This window comes from Mus musculus (genome assembly GCF_000001635.26).
Source record: "Mus musculus strain C57BL/6J chromosome 5 unlocalized genomic contig, GRCm38.p6 C57BL/6J MMCHR5_RANDOM_CTG5".
Taxonomy (NCBI): Eukaryota; Metazoa; Chordata; class Mammalia; order Rodentia; family Muridae; genus Mus; species Mus musculus.
In genome coordinates this window covers 816,755-842,422 of record NT_187059.1, presented here as the reverse complement: position 1 = coordinate 842,422, position 25,668 = coordinate 816,755, and the positions used below count along the sequence as shown (strand labels likewise).

Here is a 25,668-nt window from a genome sequence, read left to right as displayed (position 1 = left end):
CTCCCGTTTCTTGTGGAGGCACTCAGAGCTATGAGTTTCCCTCTTAGAAATGCTTTGTGTCCCAAAGGTTTGGGTACGTTGTGGCTTCATATTCATTAAACTCTAAAAAGTCTTTAATTTCTTTCTTTATTCCTTCCTTGACCAGGGTATCATTGAGAAGAGTGTTGTTCAGTTTCCACGTGAATGTTGGCTTTCTGTTATTTATTTTGTTATTGAAGATCAGCCTTAGTGCATGGTGATCTGATAGGATACATGGGACAATTTCAATATTTTTGAATCTGTTGAGGCCTGTTTTGTGACTTATTATGTGGTCAATTTTGGAGAAGGTACCATGAGGTGCTGAGAAGAAGGTATATCCTTTTGTTTTAGGATAAAGTGTTCTGTAGATATCTGTCAGAACCATTTGTTTCATAACTTCTGTTAGTTTCACTGTGTCCCTGTTTAGTTTCTGTTTCCATGATCTGTCCATTGGTGAAAGTGGTGTGTTGAAGTCTCCCACTATTATTGTGTGAGGTGCAACGTGTGCTTTGAGCTTTACTAAAGTTTCTTTAATGAATGTGGCTGCCCTTGTATTTGGAACATTTAAAAAAATATATGGCTTTCTTGTTTAAGGAACTTGAATGCATGTTTATTATTAGCAAATCTCAGGTGAGTTCACTGGTCCGAAGGAACAAGGCCAGAGAACTGGACATTCAGACAGGGAGTCAGGTTGTGGGGAAAGACAGAAAAGAGCCTGAGAGAGGTTTGTTGTTTCTTTGTCTTCTTCTATCCCTTAAGCCAGCCTAAATGTCCATGTGTCCAACAATAGCTGATTCCTTTATCCACCTTTTGAATTGTGACAAGCCTTGCATCAATGTGTACATTTTGACTTATCTCCAGAGGGCATCTGTTGCCGAGGCCTTAAGTTTAGCTATGCTATTCAATGCAGAAAATAACAATGATATTTAAACAGAGAACTCATGTTCTAAGTGTTCCGTAAATACAGAGTAACGATAAATTGTTTTATTGATAGTTTACCATACAGAAAGGGTTAATGACTAGGCAAAGGAGATTTTTCTTTTGCTTTTAATAAAATTGAAGACTTAAAATACACGTCTTTTTGAAAGTAAATACTTTATGTAGCAAAGGTACCTGCATAATAGTGGGCACCTTTTTATACACTATGGTTACTTCATAGAGTTTGGGACTCCAAGGGAATTGAGCTCTAGAGACATGTGGCATAAAGACTGTATATAGAGGTTCTTGTTAGTAAGCTCATTAAGGCATGACCAAAAGTTCAGGAGTTCAAAGCTAGAATGGAAAGCCTGTTTTTCTTTGCTTTATGTTGTCTTCTTACCTTTAGGCATCTTTGAGGGGTCCAAGGTGCCTTGTGGTCTCAACATACTGGATATTAACCATCTGTGATCATTTTAATCCCTCTTCACAAGATTTGTGTCTATGTTGCTCACATTAATGTAAATGTTTTGTGCACATAACTGATCAGCCACCCAAAAGTGTTATACATGTAGCCCAGGCAAGAGACTAGGGAAAGATGTGTCAAGAAAACTTTTATTTTATACATGCCATATTCACCTGGAACTTTGCTTCCTTCATAAAACAACAGTGTCTTTCCAAACCTGGACCTATTCTATCATCCTGACACTGAACCTGGTAGTAAGGTTGGAAAAAGTCCAAGACCCCGGGGAGACATCATCCAGGTTGATAGGTACACAAAAAGCATCTATATATACTGTCGGGGCAGAAGCCACATATAAATGCCAAACTGTTATTCTGACTCCATCATGCCCCTGGTCCAACAGTCTATTGGAATAGTCCACATTTCAATCTAAGCATTCAGGGTCCCAGTCACTACCCATCTCTTTACTTCTAACCATATGGGAAGTGTCTGAAGTCACAGTCTCTGAGCACCTTGGATGAGAGATGTGTCCCAAGCATGTCATTTATTCATAGTCAGAAGTCCTGTATCCATGTTTACTGCAAACAGGAACAAAGCCTTGCCCCCTGGCCATAGACACAGGTCTTGCCACAATTTTGGCAGACATTTGTTGCAAAAGATATGCTCTTAGGCTCTCTTTTGGCCCTGAGGGTATCCATGAGCTCCTGACAAAGTTCCACAAATCTTTCTCTGGAGACATGACCCAATGCATCATAGCACTCCAGAGGGACAGGGTATTGTTCCACATTCATCTTGCTCCAGGTGGCTGTGTGCTGCAAAAGGTCCTTCAGGATGGCCATGGAGAAGTCATTGCTGTAGAAGTTGATCTGGTTGAGCTGAGAGCATTGACTGAGGGCAGGTAAGAGGACAATGAGCTGGGAGTCCTTCATGCTACACCACTGAAAATCCAGAGACTTAAGAGTACCTGCCAGTTTTCCTAGGAGACCTCTCAGAGGCATAAGATCGAGAGCAAATAATGTCACTCCTCTGATTTCCAGATTTTTTAACTTAAAAAGGTTGTGACAGCAGGAAAAGGAATCCAAGTCTGTCTGTGAAATTAGGCAGTGAGTGATGGAGAGGGTCTGCAAGGGCGTCCTCAGGCACCTAGGGATAGAGGAGACCAGAGGGTTAGTTCTGGCAAGTGGTGTTGTAAAGGTTTGGCTGGGATGTACACAGTGGTAGAATGAACCAAGTGCCCCAAGGTCAGTTTAAGTAAATGATCAAGGACAACATCTGTGATGCTTCCTGTTGCAAACTGCTCAGTCATGACAATCTCGCAATTCACCCTTGGGCCTCACCCTCAAGCCGAAAACCAGTTCATCACTTAAGCTAAGAAGGCACACAGAAGCTGGGCTTGATGGCACATGCCTTTAATGCCAGCACTCAGGAGGAAGAGGCAGGAGGGTTTCTGAGTTCCAGGACAGCCAGGACTACACAGAGAAACCCCTGTCTCCAAAAGACCAAAAAAAAAAAAAAAAAAAAAAAAGCAAGCAAGCAAGCAAGCACACAGAAGATTGAGCTTCCAACCCAAGAAACCCCTGACAGGATTTTGATAAACTCATTGAATCTGCATTCTATCATTCCCTCTGCAGTCATGCTGGCTCTAAGTTTCAGTCCAAGTTATACTCCTTGTCCCATGCACTCAGTGCTACTTGGGCTCGCACAAAACATTTCATCCAAGGGAACTGGGCAGAGATAGAAGGCTGTTCCCACAGATCTGAGCATATAGTTCATGTTCACACTGAGCTGATGTGTACCCTGACACCTTACTACACACTCCCCTGCTGGTCCCTTTCCATTTGATTGAGTGGGCATGATTGACGAAGAATTACAACCCATGCTTACTAGAACTGACCTCCCCTTAGATCAAATCACTTCTGTACTCCATGAGTGCTTATTTCAGTTGACTGAATTAACTTGTAAAATTTCCCTTGCATATCTCAGTATACATGGAAACAAGACATAACTTTCAGAGTGTTATGAGTATCTAAATTTTGTTCCTAGTGAGTGGCAGGCATTATGTACCACTAATCCTTAAGAGAAGAGAGACAGATTTGCTTTGGTAGCTGACTTGCTTACCCTAGGATCTGATGCAGGTGGTCTCTGAGAAAATGGACACGTTTCATGAAGACATGTTGGAGACAGTTGAATTTGGAAAACTGAGAAATAATCTTTTTGATACACTTGACTTTTGAGGCCCCTGTTATATTCATAATAGGGGAGGTATTCTTGTGGAGTGGTGCCAGGAAGACTTTTTCAAGATTTTTCATCTGCCCAAAGTAGGGAGCAAAATGTGCCAGCCGCAACAGAGTCCAGTCGGTATACAGTTCTAATTCTGTAATGTGCTCTGGATGAAAAACATTCATGATTTCTCTGATAACTTTGTCTGGTGCATCCCAGATCTTCATCTTTGTACAGCAGAAATTTATGGACCCCTTTCTCTGCTTGGCCCAATTCAAGAAATATGCTTTTTCTTCATTGAGCTGAGAACTGATTGACAGATCAACTATGATCTTCAGACGCTGCCTCAGTGCATATCTGGGAAGGGCCTTCACTACTTGCTTTTCATCCAAGGTCTCTGCATCAGAGTCACTGTCATTTGCATCGCTCCCTATGTTCCAGAAGACATGGTGCACATTTCTCATGTCGAGAACCTGAAGTTTTGGCCTCCTGTGGGTGAAACTTATGAATGTCAGCAGTCTTCTTGATACATATGTCTAAACTCAGGTCTCCTCCCTGCTAAAGCTTTTTTTTTTTTTTTTTTGAGACAGGGTTTATCTGTTTAGCCCTGGCTGTCCTGGAACTCACTCTGTAGACAAGGCAGGCCTCAAACTCATAAATCCGACTGCCTCTGCCTCCCAAGTGCTGGGATTAAAGGCGTGTGCTACCATGCCCCACACTGCTACAGTCTTTGTTTTTAAGCACTTTGATATCCAAGGTGGACTCAGGCATGCTACAAAAGCTTTCCTGGGCTTCTGTACACTTGAATACTTTTCTTTCACTAAGGTATACATCATTTCTATTACTATTTCTACTACTATTATTATTACTATAATAATAATAATAATAATAGTAATTATTATTATTATTATTATTACTGTGAAGGCCAGGGATAGGCTCATTCTACTGTGAGGCTAAGTCTACTCTAGTCCATATTCAAGTCTAATCCATATCCAAATGTGCTCTCTACAAGTAAAGAGTAGATTTCAAGAACCTTGTGTCTCTGCTTGTTTATGCAATCAGAAGCATCTAATAGACTTAGGACAAAGCCATTCTCCCTGGCAATGTCTACTGTGTACTCTTTACGCTCCCATATACAATACTTGGATATGCTTACCCGGGGGGAAATTTTCTTGTCAGTCTCCTGTCTACACCATCTAGCAGAGCTTGCAAGGTTTCCAGGTTATGCATATTTATCAATGACCCCACAGGGAGATATTGGAAAGGCCAGGCTGCCACCATTGTCTTTATGAGCGAGTTGTGTCTGCCAGCAAAGGCCTCTTGGAACAGCCATGGGATGTACACAGCTGGCACGTTCTCCAGAGGGGATATGGCCAAAGCCTCATCTCTCAGCTGTGTCTGCCTTGCTCGCTTCTGGAGTGTGGGTGGGGTCTGACCACTCATCCTCTCAGGTCTTCAGGAAGAAGGCTCCTGGGGAAGCATTTAGAAAAGAATACATATTCAAGACAACTTTATACTGCTTCCTCACCACCACATTAACCATTTAGTTTCTGAATTACTGCTCTAGAGTTACAGTGCTAGAGACATCAATTTATTTCTGTATCCTAAACTGGTGGTGTAAAGACAGACTCCCACACTGGCATCATGGGAGCCTCTCTAGTACTCTAATGGACACATAATTTTGGGGTCAAAATATTTTTATGTGTTTCCCTTTCTTTACAAAGGAAAGAATGAAAGGAAGCTGACCTGTCCAACACGTCCAGTTATTTGAGGATCTCGAGGGGACCTCCTCCTAATAACTTAATGGGAGGTAGAGAGAGACGAGGGCCTTGTACGAGTAAGGACACGGAAACCGTTCTGAAGTTGTATCAAGACCCCAATGTATTGAGAAAGATCCAAGGCTTAAATGCACAAGCAAAAGGGGAAGTACAGACACTTATCAGTGGGAGGGGTGGGCCAATACAGGCAAAAGGAGAAGTACTTATGGGAGGGGGGCAATAGAAATTCTTTCTTTTGGCAGCTACACGGGGAAGCAGGAAGCTTGGTGGTATCAGGGTGTGGTCAGGACATCAGTGATGACCTAGGGCTAGAACATCCCATGGTTCTCGGAATCCATGTGTCCCTGGCCCGCTCTTGACCCCTTTTTCTTCTCGGTGGGAGAGGCCCAATTCAGAGATCAAGAGTTGTCTTAATAGCTCCCAACAGGAAGCAAAATGGAAGAGATTCCCAGGACCCAGTACAGATGATCCTAGCTGAAATATGGAACATAGAGGAGATAGAACTTGAAGAGGACACCCCAGTCGATATGCATGGCTCCCTAATGAGGGAAGGGGCCACTTATCCATCTCAAAAATTTTAACCTAGAATTGTTCCTGACTAAAGGAAAAACAGGGAAAAGAGATAGTTCAGAGACTGAAGATTAGGCGCTTGAGAGACTGGGATCTTGGGATGTATAAAATCAGCAGACACCAAACCTAAACACTATTGCTGTTGTCAACATATGACTGTCCTCTGAGAGGCTGTGCCACCACCTGTCTAAGGACAACTGCAGATACTCACAGGCAACCTTTGCATTGAGCATGTGGACCCCAATGGAAGAGATAGGGAAGGATTTAAGGAGATATAGGGGATTACAACCTCATAGGAAGAAAAACAACATCAACTAAGTGGACCTCTCAGATTTCCCAGGGACTAAGTCTCCAAACAAGGAGCATACATGAGTGGATCTATGGTTCCTGATAACATATGTAGCAAATGGCTTATTTCAGAGAGGAGGCTCCTTGTCCTTTGGAGGCCTATTGTCATAGTGAAGGGAGAGGCAGGAGTGTGTGGGTAGGTGGGGGTGTAATGTTTTAGAGGTAAAGGGAAAGTATCATGGGAGGGGGTTTGTGAGGTGAAGCCTGGAAGAGAGATAACATTTTAAATGTAAATATGTAAAATTATCAAAAGGGTGGGGTGATGAGAAGGAAGAATGTGATGAGGAACAAATGGCAGACCAGGAAGGGAATAATGACTGGACTGTAAAACTAAGTTGAAGAGAAATTGAATTTAGTAGTAAAAAAGAAAAAAAAAGGACAAACAACAAAGAAACAAACCAGCAATCAAACAACAACAACAACAACAAAAACAAACAAGGAAAGAAACAATAATACAACCAAAAAGTTCCTGTGTTGTATAACAATATTGAATTTCCAGTAAGGAGGATAACATCTGTGGGTTCCTACCAAGACTGTCAGGCTCACCTTGGTTCCGAAAGCAGACGTTATCCAAAAACCACAGCTATGTGAAAATGATCTAAAGCAAAGACTAAGGTAAGACATTTGAGTAACTTACGAATGTAATTCCAGCTACCAGGATGATCAGAGTTAAAGATGATCAAAGTTACATGAGCTAGGGACTCACAAAAAAAAAAAAAAAATCATCATTTCAGTGAAAGGAAATATGAAAGACCACATTAGTCAGAATGATCTGATTTCAGCTAACCCAGAGCAACACGCCCAACATCTTAGAAAATTCTTGTGTCAAAAAATATATCAAGCACAGTAATGAAATATACAAGTTATCTTAGAGATATAGTGGAGATGAGGCTAAAACGTCATCGGGAATGAAACCCAAGGTCTTCAATGTGTTTTACTAAAGAGACAGAAAATGAAATTTCCTGTACTACCCCGGAATCTAAAGGGTTTCAAATCAAACTGCTTGACCCTAGGGAAACCAATTACATACCAGTTCTGAGTACTGCAGATAGGTCTCTGAGTCCTAGACAACCCTGGTAGTTACCCAATCTCCAGATCTGAATATTTTCTGTCTCCACTGAAGCCTCTCTGAATAACCCTTCCTATTGCAGCCATGTAATTCAACCTCAAACTAGAATTAGATTGGATGGTTAAACTCTGCCCTTTTAATTCTATATGTAACATCCAGCCATTTCATTGATTGCACCAGAGCTCTCAATGAGAATACCTCCATAGCATACCATACCACTCAAACATTTCACTTGTTACTTAATAAAACATCACTGAATTTGTAGATTTTCTCCTTCATTTGCCTTATGATTACATAGTTTTGAGGTTGCTACAGGATTGGGTCTTGCTGTGAAGCCAGGGTTGTTTCTAAACTCTAAGTTCTAGCAATCCTCCTGCCTCAGCATAGTTCTTGCTGCTAGGATTAATGTTGAGAAACACCACACCTGGGCCAATTTTATTCATGTGCACAAAGTCAGTCTGATTTGCCTCAGATCAGGGTTTAATCTATTGATGATCATAGACAGAAAATAATTCATCGATATTATTGTAACTGGATCTGGGACAAAGAGTTTTTAATAGACAGGAGTATGTTCTGGAGCTCAAGGCCTGAATTGGATGTTTTTTCAATAAACTGCAGTAGCACCTACATAAATGTTAGAGGAAGGAGCATTGTCTGATTCCATTAACATTGTCCAAGTGTGCTGGGTGTGCACTCAGTGTGTAAGGAGCTACCCAGCATACAGCCATTCCTCTCTCCAGCACTGTATGCAGCAGACATAATGGCTATGCCTGGAAACTCAACAGTTCAAGAGTTGAACTGTTGAAGCCGGGGAATCAATTCAAAGCTGTCCTCAGCCTTATGGTAAATAGAAGGACAGCTTGAGCTTACATTTGAGTCTACTTCTAAATAGACCTAAAGGCAAACAGAAATTGGAGGGTCTGAGGGAGATGTTGCCTTTGGCTGACAGAAAACAGATAATGTGTCAGGTTTGATATGACCAGAATGATTTGCCCAAGATGAAATCAGGAGTGGGACATGTGCCAAAGAGTTTGCTCCACAATAATGAGCACCTATTAATACTCTATTCTGAACACCTACATGGTGGCTTGAAATGATCTGTAACTCCAGTTTCCGGAAACCTGAAAACTCCATCTGACCTTCTTGGACACCAGGCGTTCATTTGCTGAACATTCATACATGCAGGAAAAACACCAAAACATGGAGAACAAAACGTTTTTTGTTTTGTTTTGTTTCAAGACAGGGTTTCTCTGTGTAGGTCTGGCTGTCCTGGAACTCACTGTGTATACCAGACTGGCCTCGAACTCAGAAATCTGCCTGCCTTTGCCTTTCAAGTGTTGGGTTGGGAATAAAGGTGTGTGCCACCACTGCCAGGCTAAATCTTTAAGAGAATTAAATTTGTAAAAGGAATGGTGGCAAACACCTTTAATCCCTGTACTCTGTAGGTAAAGGTAAACTGGGCACAGTGAGTTCAAGGCTAGTTTTATCTAAGCAGATAATTCTTAACCAGTGAAGCCTAAGGACTAAGGGTCTGTTTTACAATTAAGGCAGAGCAGAGTGGGGTAGCACCTGACTTTAATCCCAGCACCCTGGAGGCAAGGGGAGGAGCTGGATCTTTAGACCCCAGACTGATCTACAGATTAAAGTGTGGGACAGGGAGGGCTCCAAAATAGAGAAACACTCTCTCAAAACCCAAACCAAACCAAATAAAAACAAAATCTAGTTAGGTGAGAGATGCTACAATAGGCCTTTAATCTCAGAATTAAGGAGGCAGATGTAGGTGGACCTTGGAGTTTCAGCTAGTCTGGTCTACAATTTGAGTTCTGGGTCAGCCATGTCTGTTAAACAGAAACTCTGTCTGAAAAAAACTAAAAACAAAAAATGGAACAAAAAAGTGTTTTCTAAGAAAAAACTTTAAGGGAGCTTACTTAGTAGGCTGTGAGTTCCTCAGTGATCAATGGCACTTGTTACCAAGCCTGAATTCAGCAATGGGACACAAAGGTTTAAGGAGAGAAACCACTTCAGGGTCTAGTGGTTTCTAGACCACCAACACATTTTTGGGATCCAGCAAAAATATGAAGACATTGATGAAATATAAGTCCTAGGTAACTGTTACATATTGTAGTATGACAAAACAAAGAAATGGAGGATAAAGAACCAATGAAAAACCACAAGGAATACATATAGATACAGGACAGGATCTCACACACACAAGAATCCAATAAAAATACAAAATTGGTAGCCCTAATATATGAGCAAAGGTCCCAAAGGGGATAAAAACTCTGTAGAAGTCCAACAGCGTAAATTAACCGGGACCTTTGGGGCTCTCAGAAACTGAAACCCCAACCAAAGAGAACATGGGCTGGGCATAGGCCTCCCCACACAGATGTAGGAGATTTTTAGCTTGGTCTTCACGTCGGTCCCCTAACAACTGGACTGAAGGCCACTTCAGAAGCCATTGCCTGTTTGTGGGGTGTGTTCTTCTAGCTGAGCTGCTTTGCCTGGCCTCAGTGGGAGAGGATATGCCCTGCCTTAAAAATACTAAAAGTACCAGGGTGTGGGGATACCCAGGGAACTTCCACCTACTCAGAGAACATGGTAAGAAGGTACCTAGAAGTAGTGAACTAGGGTCTGACCTGGAAAAGAACAGTTAGTGGGGGATTTAAGGTAAATTAAAAAAAAAAAGAATTAAATTAAAAAGCAAATCCAAAAAAACCCAAAAGAGGCCTGTTAAAACATTATGAGACCTAGGACCTCCAAAGAGGCCTCTGAGTTCACTTTGTGTTGGCCAGTAGACCTGCCCATATGAATGAGACTTGTACCCTCAAGGAGAGTCCATTTGAGAAAACTAATTTTTCATTTGTAAATGGTTTTCAGTAATTTCTGGGTTTGGGATAGGAGCTTGTGTCAGTCTACTTTTTTCTCAACACTGATACCCCATGTGGAATAGACCCACACAAGCCCTGAGAATTCTACTTTAGTCTACTTTAGTCTCTCTCTGTGTGTGTTAGTTCTCCTGTGTTTGTTTAAGAAGCTCTGGCTTCCTTGATGTCCACCATTTCCTCTGACTCTATTCCTCTTTCTTTGTTCTCTTCTACAGGATTCCCTGAGCCTTTCCCCTTTAGGTCTGAATCATCCAAGGTCTCTGTGTGAGTGTGTGTGTGTGTGTGTGTGTGTCTGCATGTTGTCATAGTGCTTATTAAGTCTAGGAAAGGGAAGAGGATTCCAGAAACACTGAAGCTAAAGGTAGTTCCAAGCCACAATCACACTTGTTGGGCATTGAATTTATGTGTTCTGCAAATATCAGGTATTCTGAAAATCTCCTAATCCTAGAGATTTTATCTCTGCCCAGGAAACCCTGATCATCTCTCCATGTCCACTGATCCTTCCTTTCTCAAACCTGCTCCGACTTTTTAGAATCATTGATGTTATGCCTCTCCCTGACACACTTTTTAACTTGTTTTGAAAATATTTTAATATAGAACAGGTTTGCCTCACACTATCTATTACAGCAAAGATACCATTGGATTTCTGAGCCTCTATTCAGACTCACGTGTTCTGGGAACACAGGCATGCCCCATTTGTCTAGATCATGCAGTGATTTATAACCTTAATTGTGAATGCCAAGCAAGGACTGTACTACTGGAGTCACACCACAGAATTCCCTCCAAGGTGGATGAAGCCATCCTCCTGGCTCTGCTTTCTGAGTACTACCATAGTATACGATTGGCAAAGCATAAAGCTCACCTCTTTATTCCAGAACTGATAAATAATTGTAAAATGTGATCAAGCCAGCTCTGTCAGGCAACAGGGTCTCAAGGTTGGGAATGATGATTGAAAAGACAATGACCATTAGACAACATTATTCCATGACTCCAGCCAGTGCTACGTCCTAAGCAGATTCACTTTTCTCTAGTCTGCTTTTATACCAGTCTAAATACATGCAAAGGATAAAGTCAGTTTTAGGTCAAAGAACAAACAAGGCAATAAACAATGTACCGAGTAAGGGGTCCCCAATGGAGATGTTAGTAAAAGGACTGGAGGAGCTGAAAGGGTTTGCAGCCCCATAGGAAGAGCAACACAACCCAAGAGCTCCCAGAGACTGAAACACCAACCAAAGTGTACACACATAGGGACCCATTGCTCTAGCTGCATGTATGTCAGTGGATGGCCTTGTTGGGCATCAATGGGAGGAGAGGCCCTCAGTCCTGTGAAGGCTTGATGCTCCAGTGTAGGGGATGCCAGGTTGGAGAGTCAGTAGTGGGTGGGTATGGGATCACGTTTATAGAAACAAGGAGAAAGGGGTTTGGATGAGGGTTTCCAGAGGACAAAATGGGGAAGGGGAGAACATTGAAATGCAAATAAATAAAATAACCAATAAAAAGTCTATTGACAAAAACAAACAAACAAACAAAGTCCCCTGATCACTATTTCTCTGGGTTTATCAAGATGAACAAGGTAAAACAATTGCCACACATTCCTCTGCCGAGTTTTCCTTGAGCTTTGCACTAGCCCAAGATAAATATTCTTATATGAGCCTACTGCACTGTCCTAGCCCAATGTCAAATTCTTGCCCAATTCCTACAAGTAGGCCCCAAAGGTTCTGCACAAGGGTATTTGTCATGCCCTCTTACAATGGTATTTTATGGTTTTGTGCATGTATTTTCAAGGACATATTATGGCTCCCAGGTGAATTTCCCTCTGGCCCATGCTGGTCACAAATGAGGAAAGCATAACCAGGTGTCTTGGCTCACATAGTAATCCTTCCAGCCGGAAGACCAAGGCAAGAAGATCCCTGGGAATTGAAATTCTAAATTATCCCTAGGTAAAGAACAACCATGTTGTCTCAGAATATTATTTGAACCAAGAAAATCAAGAGCAAAAAGGAGAATAAAGAAATCGTTCAAACAATAAATAACCAAGCAAGCAAACAATAAAGTTCAATATGAAATATGCAACAGAGGGGAGACAGAACCTTAAGAGACCACCTCCAGTGGCTAGGAATGGCTTCTAGTTGAGGGAAAGTACCACACACCCATCTAAAAAAAAATTTTTTTTTGAGACAGGGTTGCTCTGTGTAACCCTGGCTGTTCTGGAACCCACTTTGTATACCAGGCTGGCCTTGAACTCAGAAATCTGATTGTCTCTACATCCCAAGACCTGAGATTAAAGGTTTGTACCACCACCGCCCAGCTACCGATCTCAAAAATTTTAACCTAGAATTGTTCCTGTCTAAAGGAAGAACAGGGACAAAAACTGGAGCAGAGACTGAAGAAAGAGCCACCCAGGAACAGGCATCCTTAGATCCATCCCATCAGCAGACATCAAAAACCTATAGTATTGTTGATGACAAGATGTGCTTATATAAAGGAGCCTGGTGTGGCTGTCCTCTGAGAGGTTCTAATAGCACCTAAGACAATTGCAGACATTCACAGACAACCATTGGACTGAGACCAAGGACCACAATCCTCTACAACAAATGTATTCCTAGAAGTATCACCTTCTCTGATCTGAAGTAGTATTACATGCCCATAGTATAACGAAAACTGTGTGGTATTGGCAGTAAAACAGATAAATTGATCAATGGAATTTAACTGAAGACCCAGAAATAAACCCACATAGCTATCAAGCATGGACGCTAGACTTTTAACAGAGAATGCTAAAGAGACATTGTAAAAAAGAAATCATCCCTATCCAATTGTGCCTGTCTAACTGGGCATCTGCATGTATAAGAAAGCAAACTGCTCTGTATTTATTATCCTCCAATACTCTCAAGTCTAACTGATCAAAACCTCAACATAAAAATGGATACACAGCATGTAACACAAGAGGAAGTGGATGTACTTGTCAAGGTTTTCTAGAGTTAGAGAACTTACTGGTAGTCACTGTATAGTAAGGGAACTGATGATGACTCACAGTCTGTAGTCCAACTCCCCAACAATGGTCAGCAGCAGATGTGAATGGAAGTCCAAGGATCTAGCAGTTGCTGAGTCCCACACACACAGAGAAGAGAGAGTCTTTCTTCTTCCACTTTTGTGTAAGTCTCCAGTAGAAGGTGTGGCCCAGATTAAAGGTGTGTACCACCACACCTAAATCTGGAACTTACTTTGCCCCAGATGACCTTGAATTTATAGATCTCCTTGCTTTAGTCTCCTGAGATTCATAGCCACAATGCCTCGAGATCTCCATGCCAAGATCCAGGGCAGAATCTTGTATCTCTCAGTCTCAAGATCAGGATCACAGGTGAGCCTTCCAATTCTGGATTGCAGTTCATTCCAGATATAGTCAAGTTGAAAACCAGAAATATCCACTACAGTGGGGGATTAGCCTTGAACACACTGACACAGGAGATAAATTTCTGAACAGAAACCCATAGCTCAGGCAATAAGATCAGCAATGAATAATGGCACTTGATGAAACTGAAAAGCTTCTATTTGTCAAAGGAGTTCATCAGCAGGCCAAAATTGCAGCCTAAAGATTGGAAGAACATCCTCACCAACCCACATCTGACAGAGGGGTGATATCACTATAAATGGTGATAACCCTATAAATACACAAAGCATTAGATATCCACAAACTAAATACCTCAATTTAAAAATGGGGTACTATAGAATTATACAGAATATTTCAACAGAGGATTCTCTACATGCTGAGAAGCACCTAAATAAATGTTCAACATTCCAAATCATCTGACAGATGCAAATCCCAATGACTGTGAGATTCCATTATGCATATATCATTATGGCTAGGATCAAAACCACCACTGACAGTTCATGTTGGGGAGTTTATGGAAAGAGGGGAACACTTTCCCATTGCTGGTGAGAGTACAAACTTGGACAACCACTTGTGAAATAAATCTGACACTTTATCAGAAATGTGAGAAACTGCCTACCTTCTAGACCAGTTTTACCACTCCTAGACATATAACCAAAGAGGACCCACAATACCAAAAAGACACTTGCTCAACTCTGTTCATAGCAACTCTCCCTCAACTGAAGACACCAGGCCTTATGATGCTCATATGAACTCAGAGAGGCTGAAGCAGCATGCATATGGCTTGCACAAGCTTGTACCACATCTCGTGACAGCCTTGAGAGAAGAAGTAGATACACGTTCCCATTCCCAACACAGAAGCTATCTCCAATCCATGAAGACTTGCAGATGAAACTCTGCTCCAGTCAATTGGAGTCTCCACGTGGAAGCAAATCCCACTATTAAGGAGAGGCTGAATGTCCAGCAGTTGGTGCCAAAACAAAGAAACTCAAAGGCATTTTAAAGCTTTTGTCTGAGAAGAATGTATCAGGCCCCTTTGTTTATTTATTTTGTTTGGCTTTTAAATTACAGTTCCTTTGTTTTTATAGTCAGGCTGCAAATTTCCTGTTTTTACTGGATTCCTCTGTCTTTGATTGTGCTCTTTATCTGTAAGGGATAGTTTTAGTTGTTGTGTTTGTTTGTTTGTTTGTTTGTTTGTTTGTTTGTTTCTTCTTTTTGGGTCTCTCTCTCTCTTTTTTTCTGTTGGTTTATTTTGTCCTGTTTCAACTAGTGTGTTTTTCTTTTGTCTTTGGTTTCTGTTTTGTTTATTTGCTTATTTTTTGTTTTTTTTTTGTTTTGTTTTTTTTCAAGAAATGGTCTCATTGTAAGTCAGACTCTTCTGTACTCGCATAGTAGACCAGGCTGGAGGTTTTCCTGCCTCCTCCCAAGTGCTGGGATTACACTTGTGTTCTACTGCACTGGCTTTGTCTCAGGATTCTGTAAGTGACTGTTTCTTTTCTTAGGAGAGGCACAAAGGGTGTGGATTGAGATGGAAGAGAAGTTAGAGAAGATGTCAGAGGAGTTGGGGGAGGAGAAGCCTTAATAATAACACACTGTATAAAAAATACTTTGAGTAAAGGAAAAGCAAAGAAAGGGGTCTGGAGCTATCTCTGAGCACTTAGCAGCACTGGCTGCTCTGACACACAGCTCTGGTTTATTTCCCAACATTCACATGGCAACTTGTGTGTGCTGTATCCCTAGTGCTCTTAACTCCTGAACCATTTCTTCAGCCCGTACTAGGGAAACCTCAAGAAGGGACAACTTTGGACATTGTGTACACATGATGCCACTCGAGCTAGCCAAGCTAAAGGATCATACTACACATGGAGGTAGAGACAGGATCTTCTTTAGTTTGAGTGTAGCCTGGGTTATAGATGGAAACAGTTTCACAGAGACAACCATAAAGAATGGGTGCTGGGGTTCAATACAGGAACGGTTTTCAATATTTAGACTTGATAAGAGAGAGAGTACAATTCTAGAAGCTTGGAAGTAGGGAGCTGTAGTTCCCTGGATTATGAGAGAACCAGGAACATGGAGAAGGCCTTTGTCTCCTTAAAGTGAGCTTTAGTCTTAAGAACAGGTTGTTTTCTTTTTTTCTTAGATATTTTCTTTATATACATTTCAAACGCTATCCCTAAAGTTCCCTACAGCCTCCCTCCACCCTGCTCCCCTCCCCACCCACTCCCACTTCTTAGCCCTGGCATTCCCCTGTACTGGGCATATAAAGTTTGCAATACCAGCCGGGCATGATGGTGAAGCCTTTAATCCCAGCACTTGGGAGGCAGAGGCAGGCAGATTTCTGAGTTATAGGCCAGCCTGGTCTACAGAGTGAGTTCCAGGACAGCCGGGGCTACACAGAGAAACCCTGTCTCAAAAAATCAAAAAAAGAAAAAAAAAAAAACAGTTCGCAATACCAAGGGTCCTCTGTCCCCAGTGATGACCGACTAGACCATCTTCTGCTACATATGCAGCTAGAGATATGAGCTCTGGGGGGTACTGGTTAGTTCATATTGTTGTTCCACCTATAGGGTTGCAGACCCCTTCACCTCCTTGGGTGCTTTCTCTAGCTTCTCCACTGGGGGCCCTGTGTTCCATCTTATAGATGACTGTGAGCATCCATTTCTGTATTTGCCAGGCACTGGCAGAGACTCACACGAGGCAGCTCTATCAGGGTCCCTTCAGCAAAATCTTTCTGGCATATGCAATAGTGTCTGGGTTTGGTGGCTGATAATGGGATGGATCCCCCGGTGGGGTAGTCTCTGGATAGTCCATCCTTTCATCTTTGCTCCAAACTTTGTCTTTGTAACTCCTTTTATGAGTATTTTATTCCCTATATTAAGGAGGAATAAAGTATCCACCCATTAGTCTTCCCTCTTCTTGATTTTCTTGTGTTTTGCAAATTGTATCTTGGTTGTTCTATGTTTCTAGGCTAATATCCACTTATAAGTGAGTGCATATCTAATGACTTCTTTTGTGATTGGGTTATATCACTAAGGATGATAATCTCCAGATACATACATTTGTCCAAGAATTTCATAAATCCATTGTTTTTAAAAGCTGAGTAGTACTCCATTGTGTAAATGTACCACAATTTCTGTATCCATTCCTCTGTTGAGGGACATCTGGGTTCTTTCTAGCTTCTGGCGATTATAAATAAAGCTGTTCTGAACATAGTGGAACATGTGTTCTTATTACCAGTTGGAACTTCTGGGTATATCCCCAGGAGAGGTATTGCTGGATCTTCCGGTAGAATGTCCAATTTTTCAAGGAACCTACAGACTGACTTCCAGAGTGGTTGTACAAGATTGCAGTTCCACCAGCAGTGGAGGCATGTTCATCTTTTTTTTTTTTTTTTTTTTTTTTTGGTATTTTTGAGACAGGGTTTTTCTGTGTAGTCCTGGCTGTCCTGGAACTCACTCTGTAGAACAGGCTGGCCTTGAACTCAGAAATCTGCCTGCCTCTGCCTCCTGAGTACTGGGATTAAAGGTATGTGCCACCATGCCTGGCTTTTGTTGTTGTTTTGTTTTTGTTTTTGTTTTTTTCTCTTTCTCTCTCTCTGTCTCTCTCTCCCTCTCTCTCCTTTCTTTATTTCTTTTTTTTTTAATTTTTTGAGACAGGGTTTCTTTGTATAGCCCTGGCTATCCTGGAACTCACTTTGTAGACCAGGCTGGCCTCAAACTCAGAAATCCACCTGCCTCTGCCTCCCGAGTGCTGGGATTAAAGGCGTGTGCCACCACCTCGCCTGGCTCTGATTTTGTTTTTCAAGACAGGGATATTCTGTGTAACCCTGGCTGTCCTGGAACTCACTCTGTAGAACAGGCTGGCCTTGAACTCAGAAATCTGCCTGCCTCTGCCTCCTGAGTACTGGGATTAAAGGTATGTGCCACCATGCCTGGCTTTTGTTGTTGTTTTTTTTTGTTTTTGTTTTTTTTTCTCTCTCTCTCTCTCTCTGTCTCTCTCTCCCTCTCTCTCCTTTCTTTATTTCTTTTTTTTTTTTTTAATTTTTTTAATGTTTTTTTTTTTTTTTTTTGCTTGTTTGTTTGTTTGTTTGGTTTTTGGTTTTTCGAGACAGGGTTTCTCTGTATGGTCTTGGCTGTCCTGGAACTCACTTTGTAGACCAGGCTGGCCTCGAACTCAGAAATCCGCCTGTCTCTGCCTCCCAAGTGCTGGGATTAAAGGCGTGCGCCACCACGCCCGGTTATTTCTTTTTTTTTTAATTTTTTGAGACAGGGTTTCTCTGTATAGCCCTGGCTATCCTGGAACTCACTTTGTAGACCAGGCTGGCCTCAAACTCAGAAATCCACCTGCCTCTGCCTCCCGAGTGCTGGGATTAAAGGCGTGTGCCACCACCACGCCTGGCTCTGATTTTGTTTTTCAAGACAGGGATATTCTGTGTAACCCTGGCTGTCCTGGAACTCACTTTGTAGAACAGGCTGATCTCTTACTCAGAAATCTTCCTGCCTCTGCCTCCTGAGAGCTGGAATTAAAGGCATGTGCCACCATGCCTGGCTAGTGTTTCTCTTTCTCCACATCCTCGCCAGCGTCTGCTGTCACCTGAATTTTTGATTTTAGCCATTCTGACTGGTGTGAGGTGGAATCTCAAGGTTGTTTTGATTTGCATGTCCCTGATGATTAAGGATGTTGAACATTTTTTCAGGGGCTTCTCGGTCATTCTGTATTCCTCAGTTGAGAATTCTTTGCTTAGCTCTGAACCCCATTTTTAAATGGGGTTATTTGATTTTCTGGAGTCCAGCTTCTTGAGCTCTTTGTATATATTGAATATTTGTCCCCTATCAGATTTAGGATTGGTAAAAATTCTTTCCCAATCTTTTGGTGGCCTATTTTTTTCTTATTGACAATGTCTTTTGCCTTACAGAAGCTTTGCAATATTATGAGGTCCCTTTTGTCAATTCTTGATCTTACAGCACAAGCCATTGCTGTTCTGTTTAGGAATTTTTCCCCTGTGCCCATATCTTCGAGGCTTTTCCCCACTTTCTCCTCTATTAATTTTAGTGTCTCTGGTCTTATGTAGAGGCCTTTGATCCACTTAGACTTGAGCTTTGTACAAGGAGATAAGAATGGATCAATTCACATTCTTCTACAAGATACCACCAGTTGTGCCAGCACCATTTGTTGAAAATGCTGTCTTTTTTTTCTACCGGATGGTTTTATTTCCCTTGTCAAAGATCAAGTGACCATAGGTGTGTGGATTCATATCTGGTTCTTCAATTCTATTCCATTGCTCTACCTATCTGTCACTGTACCAGTACCATGAAATTTTTTATCACAATTGCTCTGTAGTACAGCTTTAGTTAAGGCATGGTATGGTGATTCCACCAGAGGTTCTTTTATCATTGAGAAGAGATTTTCCTATCCTAGTTTTTTTGTTATTCCAGATGAATTTGCAGATTGCCCTGTCTAATTCGTTGAAGAATTGAGTTGAAAGTGGATGGAGATTGAATTGAATCTGTAGATAGCTTTTGGCAAGATTGTCATTTTTACTGTATTCATGCTGCCAGTCCATGAGCATGGGAGATCTTTCCATCTTCTGAGATCTTCCTCATTTTGTTTCTTCAGAGACTTGATGTTCTTATCATACAGATCTTTCACTTCCTTAGTTAGAGTCACACCAAGGTATTTTATATTACTTGTGACTATTGTGAAGGGTGCTTTTCCCTAATTTCTTTCTCATCCTATTTATCCTTTGTGTAGAAATAGGCCATTGATTTGTTTGAGTTAATTTTATATCCAGCCTTCGCACTGAGGCTGCTTATCAGGTTTAGGAATTCTCTGGTGGAATCTTTAGGATCATATATATATATATACATACTATCATATCATCTGCAAATAGTGGTATTTTTACTTCTTCCTTTCCAATTGGTATCCCCTTGACCTACTTTTGTTGTCTAATTGCTCTGGGGAGGACTTTGAGTACTATACTGAATAGGTAGGGAGAAAGTGGGCAGCTTTGTCTAATCCCTGATTTTAGTGGGATTGCTCCATTTAGTTTGATGATGGCTACTAGTTTGCTATAGATTGCTTTTATTATGTTTAGGTATGGGCCTTGAATTCCTGATCTTTCCAAGACTTTTGTCATGAAGGGGTGTTGGATTTTGTCAAATGCTTTCTCAGCATCTAACGAGATGATCATGTGTATTTTGTCTTTGAGTTTGTTTATATAGTGGATTACATTGATGGATTTCCATATATTAAACCATCCCTGCATGCACCCCTAGGATGAAACCTAGTTGATCATAATGGATGATTGTTTTGATGTATTCTTGAATTCAGTTAGTGAGGATTTTATTGAGTATTTTTGAAGCAATATACATAAGGGAAATTGGTCTGAAGTTCTGTCTCTTTGTTGGGTCTTTATGTGGTTTAGGTATCAGAGTAATTGTGGCTTCATAGAATGAATTGGGTAGAGTATCTTCTGTTTCTGTATTGTGTAATAGTTTGAGGAGAGTCAGAATCAGGTTTTCTTTGAACTTCTGATAGAATACTGCACCAAACCCATCTGGATCTGGGCTTTTTTTTTTTTTTTTTTTTTTTTTTTTGGTTGGGAGACTGTCAATGAATGCTTCTACTTCTTTGGGGGTTATAGGACTGTTTAGGTCATTAACCTGATCCTGATTTAACTTTGGTACCTGGTATCTCCCTAGAAATTTGTCCATTTCATCCAGGTTTTCCAGTTGTGTTAAGTATAGCTTTTTGTAATAGGATCTGATGGTGTTTTGAATTTCCTCAGGTTCTCTAGTTATGTCTCCCTTTTCATTTCTGATTTTGATAATTAGGATACCGTCCCAGAGGCCTGTAGTGAGCCTGGCTAAGGGTTTATCTATCTTGTTGATTTTCTCAAAGAACCAGCTAGTGGTTTGGTTGATTCTTTGAATAGTTCTTTTTGGTTCCACTTGGTTGATTCTGCCCCTGAGTTTTGTTATTTCCTGGCTTCTACTCCTCTTGGGTAAATTTGCTCCCTTTTGTTCTAGAGCTTTTAGGTATGCTGTCAAGCTGCTAGTGTATGCTCTCTCTAGTTTCTTTTTGGGGGCACTCAGAGCTATGAGTTTTACTCTTAGGAATCCTTTCATTGTGTCCCGTAAGTTTGGGTATGTTGTGGCTTCATTTTCATTAAACTCTAAAAAGTCTTTAATTTCTTCATTCCTTCATTGACCAGAGGAATCATTGAGTAGAGTGTTGTTAAGCTTCCATGTGAATGTTGGCTTTCTATTATTTATGCTGTTATTGAAGATCAGCCTTAGTCCGTGGTGATCTGAAAGGATGCATGGGACAATTTCAATATTTTTGTATCTGTTGAGGCCTGTTTTGTTGACAATTATATTTTTGATTTTTGAGAAGGTGCCATGAGGTACTGAGAAGAAGGCATATCCTTTTTGTTTTAGGATAAAATGTTCTGTAGATATCTGTTAAATCCATTTGTTTCATATCCTCTGTTAGTTTCACTGTGTCTCTGCTTAGTTTCTGTTTCCATGATCTGTCCATTGGTGAAAGTAGTCTGTTGAAGTCTCCCACTACTGTTGTGTGAGGTGTAATATGTTCTTTGAGCTTTACTATAGTTTCTTTAATGAATGTGGATGCCCTTGCATTTGGAGCTAGATATTTGGAATTGAGAGTTCATCTTGGAAGATTTTACCTTTGATGAGTATGAAGTGTCCCTCCTTGTCTTTTTTGATAACTTTGGGTTGGAAGTCAATTTTATTCGATATTAGAATGGCTACTCCAGCTCTTTTCTTCAGATCATTTGTTTGAAAAATTGTCTTCCACCCTTTTACCCTGAGGTAGTGTCTGTCTTTTTCCCTGAGGTGGGTTTCCTGTAAGCAGCAAAAAGTTGGGTCCTGTTGGTTTAACCAGTCTGTTAGTCTATGTCTTTTTGTTGGGGAATTGAGTCCATTGATATTAATAGATATTAAGGAAAAGTAATTTTTGCTTCCTGTTATTTTTGTTGTTAGAGTTGGGATTCTGTTCTTGCTGATGTCTTCTTTTAGGTTTGTTGAAGTGTTATTTTTTTGCTTTTTCTAGGGTGTAGTTTCCATCATTGTGTTTGTGTTTTCCATCATTATCCTCTGAAGGGCTGGATTCGTGGACAGGTATTATGTGAATCTGGTTTTGGCATGGAATACTTTGGTTTCTCCATCTATGGTAATTGAGAGTTTTACTGGGTGTAGTAGCCTGGGCTGGCATTTGTGTTCTCTTAGGGTCTGTATAACATCTGTCCAGGATTGTCTGGCTTTCATAGTCTCTGGTGAGAAGTCTGGTGTAATTCTAATAGGTCTGCTTTTATATGGTACTTGACCTTTTTTCCTTACTGCTTTTAATATTCTATCTTTAATTAGTGCATTTTTTGTTCTGATTATTATGTGTTGGGAGGAATTTCTTTTCTGGTCCAGTCTATTTGGAGTTCTGTCAGGCTTCTTGTATGTTCATGGGTATCTCTTTCTTTAGGTTAGGGAAGTATTTTTCTATAATTTTGGTGAAGATATTTATTGACCGTTTAATTTGAAAATCTTCATTCTCATCTATACCTAAAACCATAGGTTTGGTCTTCTCATTAGACACATCCTGGATTTCCTGGATATGTTGGATTAGGATCTTTTTGCATTTTGCATTTTCTTTGATTGTTGTGTCCATGTTATCTATGGAATCTTCTGCATCTGAGATTCTCTCTTCCATCTCTTGTATTCCTTTGCTGATGCTCGCATCTATGGTTCCTGATTTACTTTCTAGTGTTTCTCTCTCCAGTGCTGTCTCCCTTTGGGTTTTCCTCATTGTTTTTTCTTCCATTTTTAGATTTTGGATGGTTTTGTTCAATTCCATGACCTGTTTGGTTTTGTTTTCCTGTAATTTTTTTTAAGTTATTTTTTGTGTGTCTTTTCTCTTTAAGGTCTTTTACCTGTTTAGCAATTTTTTCCTGTATATCCATCAGGGATTTTTGCTCTTCCTCTTTAAGGGTTTCTACCTGTTTAGCAGTGGTCTCCTGTATTTCTTTAAGTTAGTTATTAATTTCCTTCTTAAATTCCTCTACCAGCATCATGAGATATGATTTTAATTCTGAATCTTGTTTTTGTGTGTGTAGGGGTATCCAGGACTCGCTGTGGAGGGCATACTAGATTCTGATACTGCCCAGTGTTCTGGTTTTTGTTACTAGGATTTGCCTCTTGCCATCTGGTAATCTCCGGTGTTAGATGTTCTAGGTGTCTCTGGCTGGAGCTTGTTCCTCCTGTGATTTTTTAGCCTCTGTCAGCACTCCTGGGAGTCCCACTCTCTTTTGTGTCCCAGTGGTCAGAACACTCTCTGCGGGCAAAAGCTCCTCTTGCAGGAAAGGTACACAGAAGTGTCGAGCTTATATCCCCCTCCTAAATCCTGGGGTCAGAGCCCTACCTGGAGGCTGACTTGCCTGTGGCAGAGAAGGTGTTCAGGGGTCTGGGTCTCAGCTCTGTCTCCTGTGTAAGGATAAAGGCGCAAAGGGCCCTGTCCAAGAAGCTCTGTTGCTTCTGCTGTACACAGTCTCTCCTGTATAGTCTGGTGTCAGTGATACCAAGATTCTGGGTGTGCTAGGGCCTGCCTTTGTCCTTTGACCCTGTTGCTGCTAGCATAAGACCCTCTGGGTTTTTTGGAAGTGATGTTTTATTCCACTTACCAGTGATCTCAAGGACCTGGTTGTGCTAGAGTGCCTGCAGCATGGAGAGTCCTCTGGGGACCTTAGGGCCCTCTGCTGGGATTGCACCAAGAATCGCTGAACGCTGGTAGAGGATTTTAAGAAGTGTATTAATAACTCACTTAAAGGGCTGGTAAGATGGCTCAGTGGTTAAGAGTACCGACTGCTCTTCCAAAGGTCCTGAGTTAAAATCCCAGCAACCACATAGTGGCTCACAACCATCTGTAACAAGATCTAACTCCCTTCTAGAGTGTCTACAGCCATATATAATAAATAAATAAATCAATTAAAAAAAATAACTCACTTAAAGAAATATAGCACTTGGGAGGCAGAGGTGGGCACATTTCTGAGTTCGAGGGAAGCCTGGTCTACAAAGTGAGTTCCAGGACAGCCAGGGCCATACCGAAAAACCCTGTTTTAAAAAACAAAAACAAAAACAAAAACAAAACAACAACAAAAGAAATACAGGAGACCACTGCTATACAGGTAGAAGTCCTTAGGGAGGAAACACAAAAATCCCTTAAAGAAATACAGGAAAACACATCCAAACAGGTGATGGAATTGAACAAAATCATCCAAGATGTAAAAATGGAAGTGGAAACAATAAAGAAAACCCAATGGAGGCAACTCTGGAGAAAGAAATCCTAGGAAAGAAATCAGGAAACATAGATGCAAGTATCAGCAACAGAATACAAGAGATGGAAGAGAGAATCTCAGGGCTCCAAAGAGGACCTATTATCAATACTCCTCAAACTTTTCCCCAAAAACAGAAACAGAAAGTAGTCTGCAAAATTCATTCTATGAAGCCACAATTACTCTGATACCTGAACCACAAAAAGACCCAACAAAGAAAGAGAACTTCAGAACAACTTCCCTTATGAATATCAATACAAAAATACTCCATAAAATTCTTGCACACCGAATCCAAGAACACATCATGATTAAGTAGGCTTCATCCCAGAAATGTAGGGATGGTTTAATATATGGAAATCCATCATTGTAATTCACTATATAAACAAACTCAAAGGAAATAAAAAAAGACAATCATTTTATCAGATGCTGAGAAAGCATTTGACAAAATCCAACACACTTTCAAGATAAAAGTCTTGGAATTCAAGACCCCTACCTAAAAATAGTAAAAGCAATATACAGTAAATCTGTAAGCAACATCAAGCTAAATGGAGAGAAACTTGAAGCAATCCCACTAAAATCAAGGACTAGACAAGGCTGCCCACTCTCTCCCTACGTATTCAAGGTAGTACTCCAATCCCTAGTTAGAGCAATTAGTCAACAAAAGTAATCCAAGTGATACAAATTAGAAAGGAAGAAGTCAAACTAAAACTATTTGCAGATGATTTGATAGTATAATTAAGAGACACCCAAAATTCTACCAGAGAACTCCTAAACCTGATAAACAACTTCAGCAAAGTAGATGGATATAAAATTAACTCAAATCTGTAATAGGCTCTGAAGCCCTCTTCTGGTGTGTCTAAAGACATCTTCAATGTTTTCATATAAAGAAAATTAATTCAAAGAAATCAGTGGCTTTCCTCTACACAAAGGATAAGCAGGCTGAAAAAGAAATTAGGGAAACAACCCCCTTCATATTAGTCACAAATAATTTAAAATTTCTTGGTGTGACACTAATAAGCAAGTGAAAGATCTTTATGATATGAACTTCAAGTCTCTGAAGAAAGAAATGGAAGAAGATCTCAGAAGATGGTAAGATCTCCCATGCTCATGGATTGGCAGGATTAATATAGTAAAAATGGCCATTTGGCCAAAAGCAATCTACAGATTCAGTACAATCCCCATCAAAATTCCAATTTAATTCTTCACAGAGTTAGAAAGAGCAATTTGCATATTCATCTGGAATAACAAAAAAATCTAGGATAGCAAAAACTATTCTCAACAATAAAAGAACTTGTGGTGGAATCACTATTTCTGACCTCAATCTGTACTAATAGCAATTGTGATAAAAAAACAAAACAAAAAACAAAACAGAACAAAACAAAACAAAACAAAACGACTTGATGGTATTGGTACACTGACAGGCAGGTAGATGAATCAAAGAGAATAGAAGAGTCAGTAAGACTCCCACACTCCTATGGTCACTTGATCTTTCACAAAGGATCTATAATCATCCAGTGGAAAAATGATAGCATTTTCAACAAGTGGTTCTGGCTCAACTGGAGGTCAGAATGGAGAAGAATGCAAATTGATCCATTCTTATCTCCTTGTACAAAGCTCAATTCCAAAATACACTGAAATTTATGGAGGAGAAAGTACGGAACAGCCTTGA

General features: G+C 40.7%; 1 protein-coding gene across 1 annotated transcript; it reads right to left on the bottom strand.

Annotated features, from left to right (window-relative positions):
- Window positions 1–1,661: 1,661 nt before the first annotated feature.
- Window positions 1,662–5,073, bottom strand: LOC100038995 (PRAME family member 8-like). Its single transcript, XM_006542784.4, has 3 exons — window positions 4,773–5,073; window positions 3,515–4,105; window positions 1,662–2,539 (listed from the first exon to the last, which is right to left on the bottom strand). The coding sequence occupies exons 1-3, from the start codon at window positions 5,057–5,059 to the stop codon at window positions 1,972–1,974; spliced, it is 1,446 nt and encodes a 481-aa protein (XP_006542847.1). The 5' UTR covers window positions 5,060–5,073; the 3' UTR covers window positions 1,662–1,971.
- Window positions 5,074–25,668: the final 20,595 nt, after the last annotated feature.

Coding starts and splice junctions, on each gene's coding strand:
- LOC100038995 (XM_006542784.4), bottom strand. CDS start 5,059: ATGAGTGGTCAGACCCCACCCACACTCCAGAAGCGAGCAAGGCAGACA. Junction 4,106..4,772: donor ACAAGAAAATTTCCCCCCGG/GTAAGCATATCC, acceptor TTTCACCCACAG/GAGGCCAAAACTTCAGGTTC. Junction 2,540..3,514: donor CACCTGCATCAGATCCTAGG/GTAAGCAAGTCA, acceptor CTCTATCCCTAG/GTGCCTGAGGACGCCCTTGC.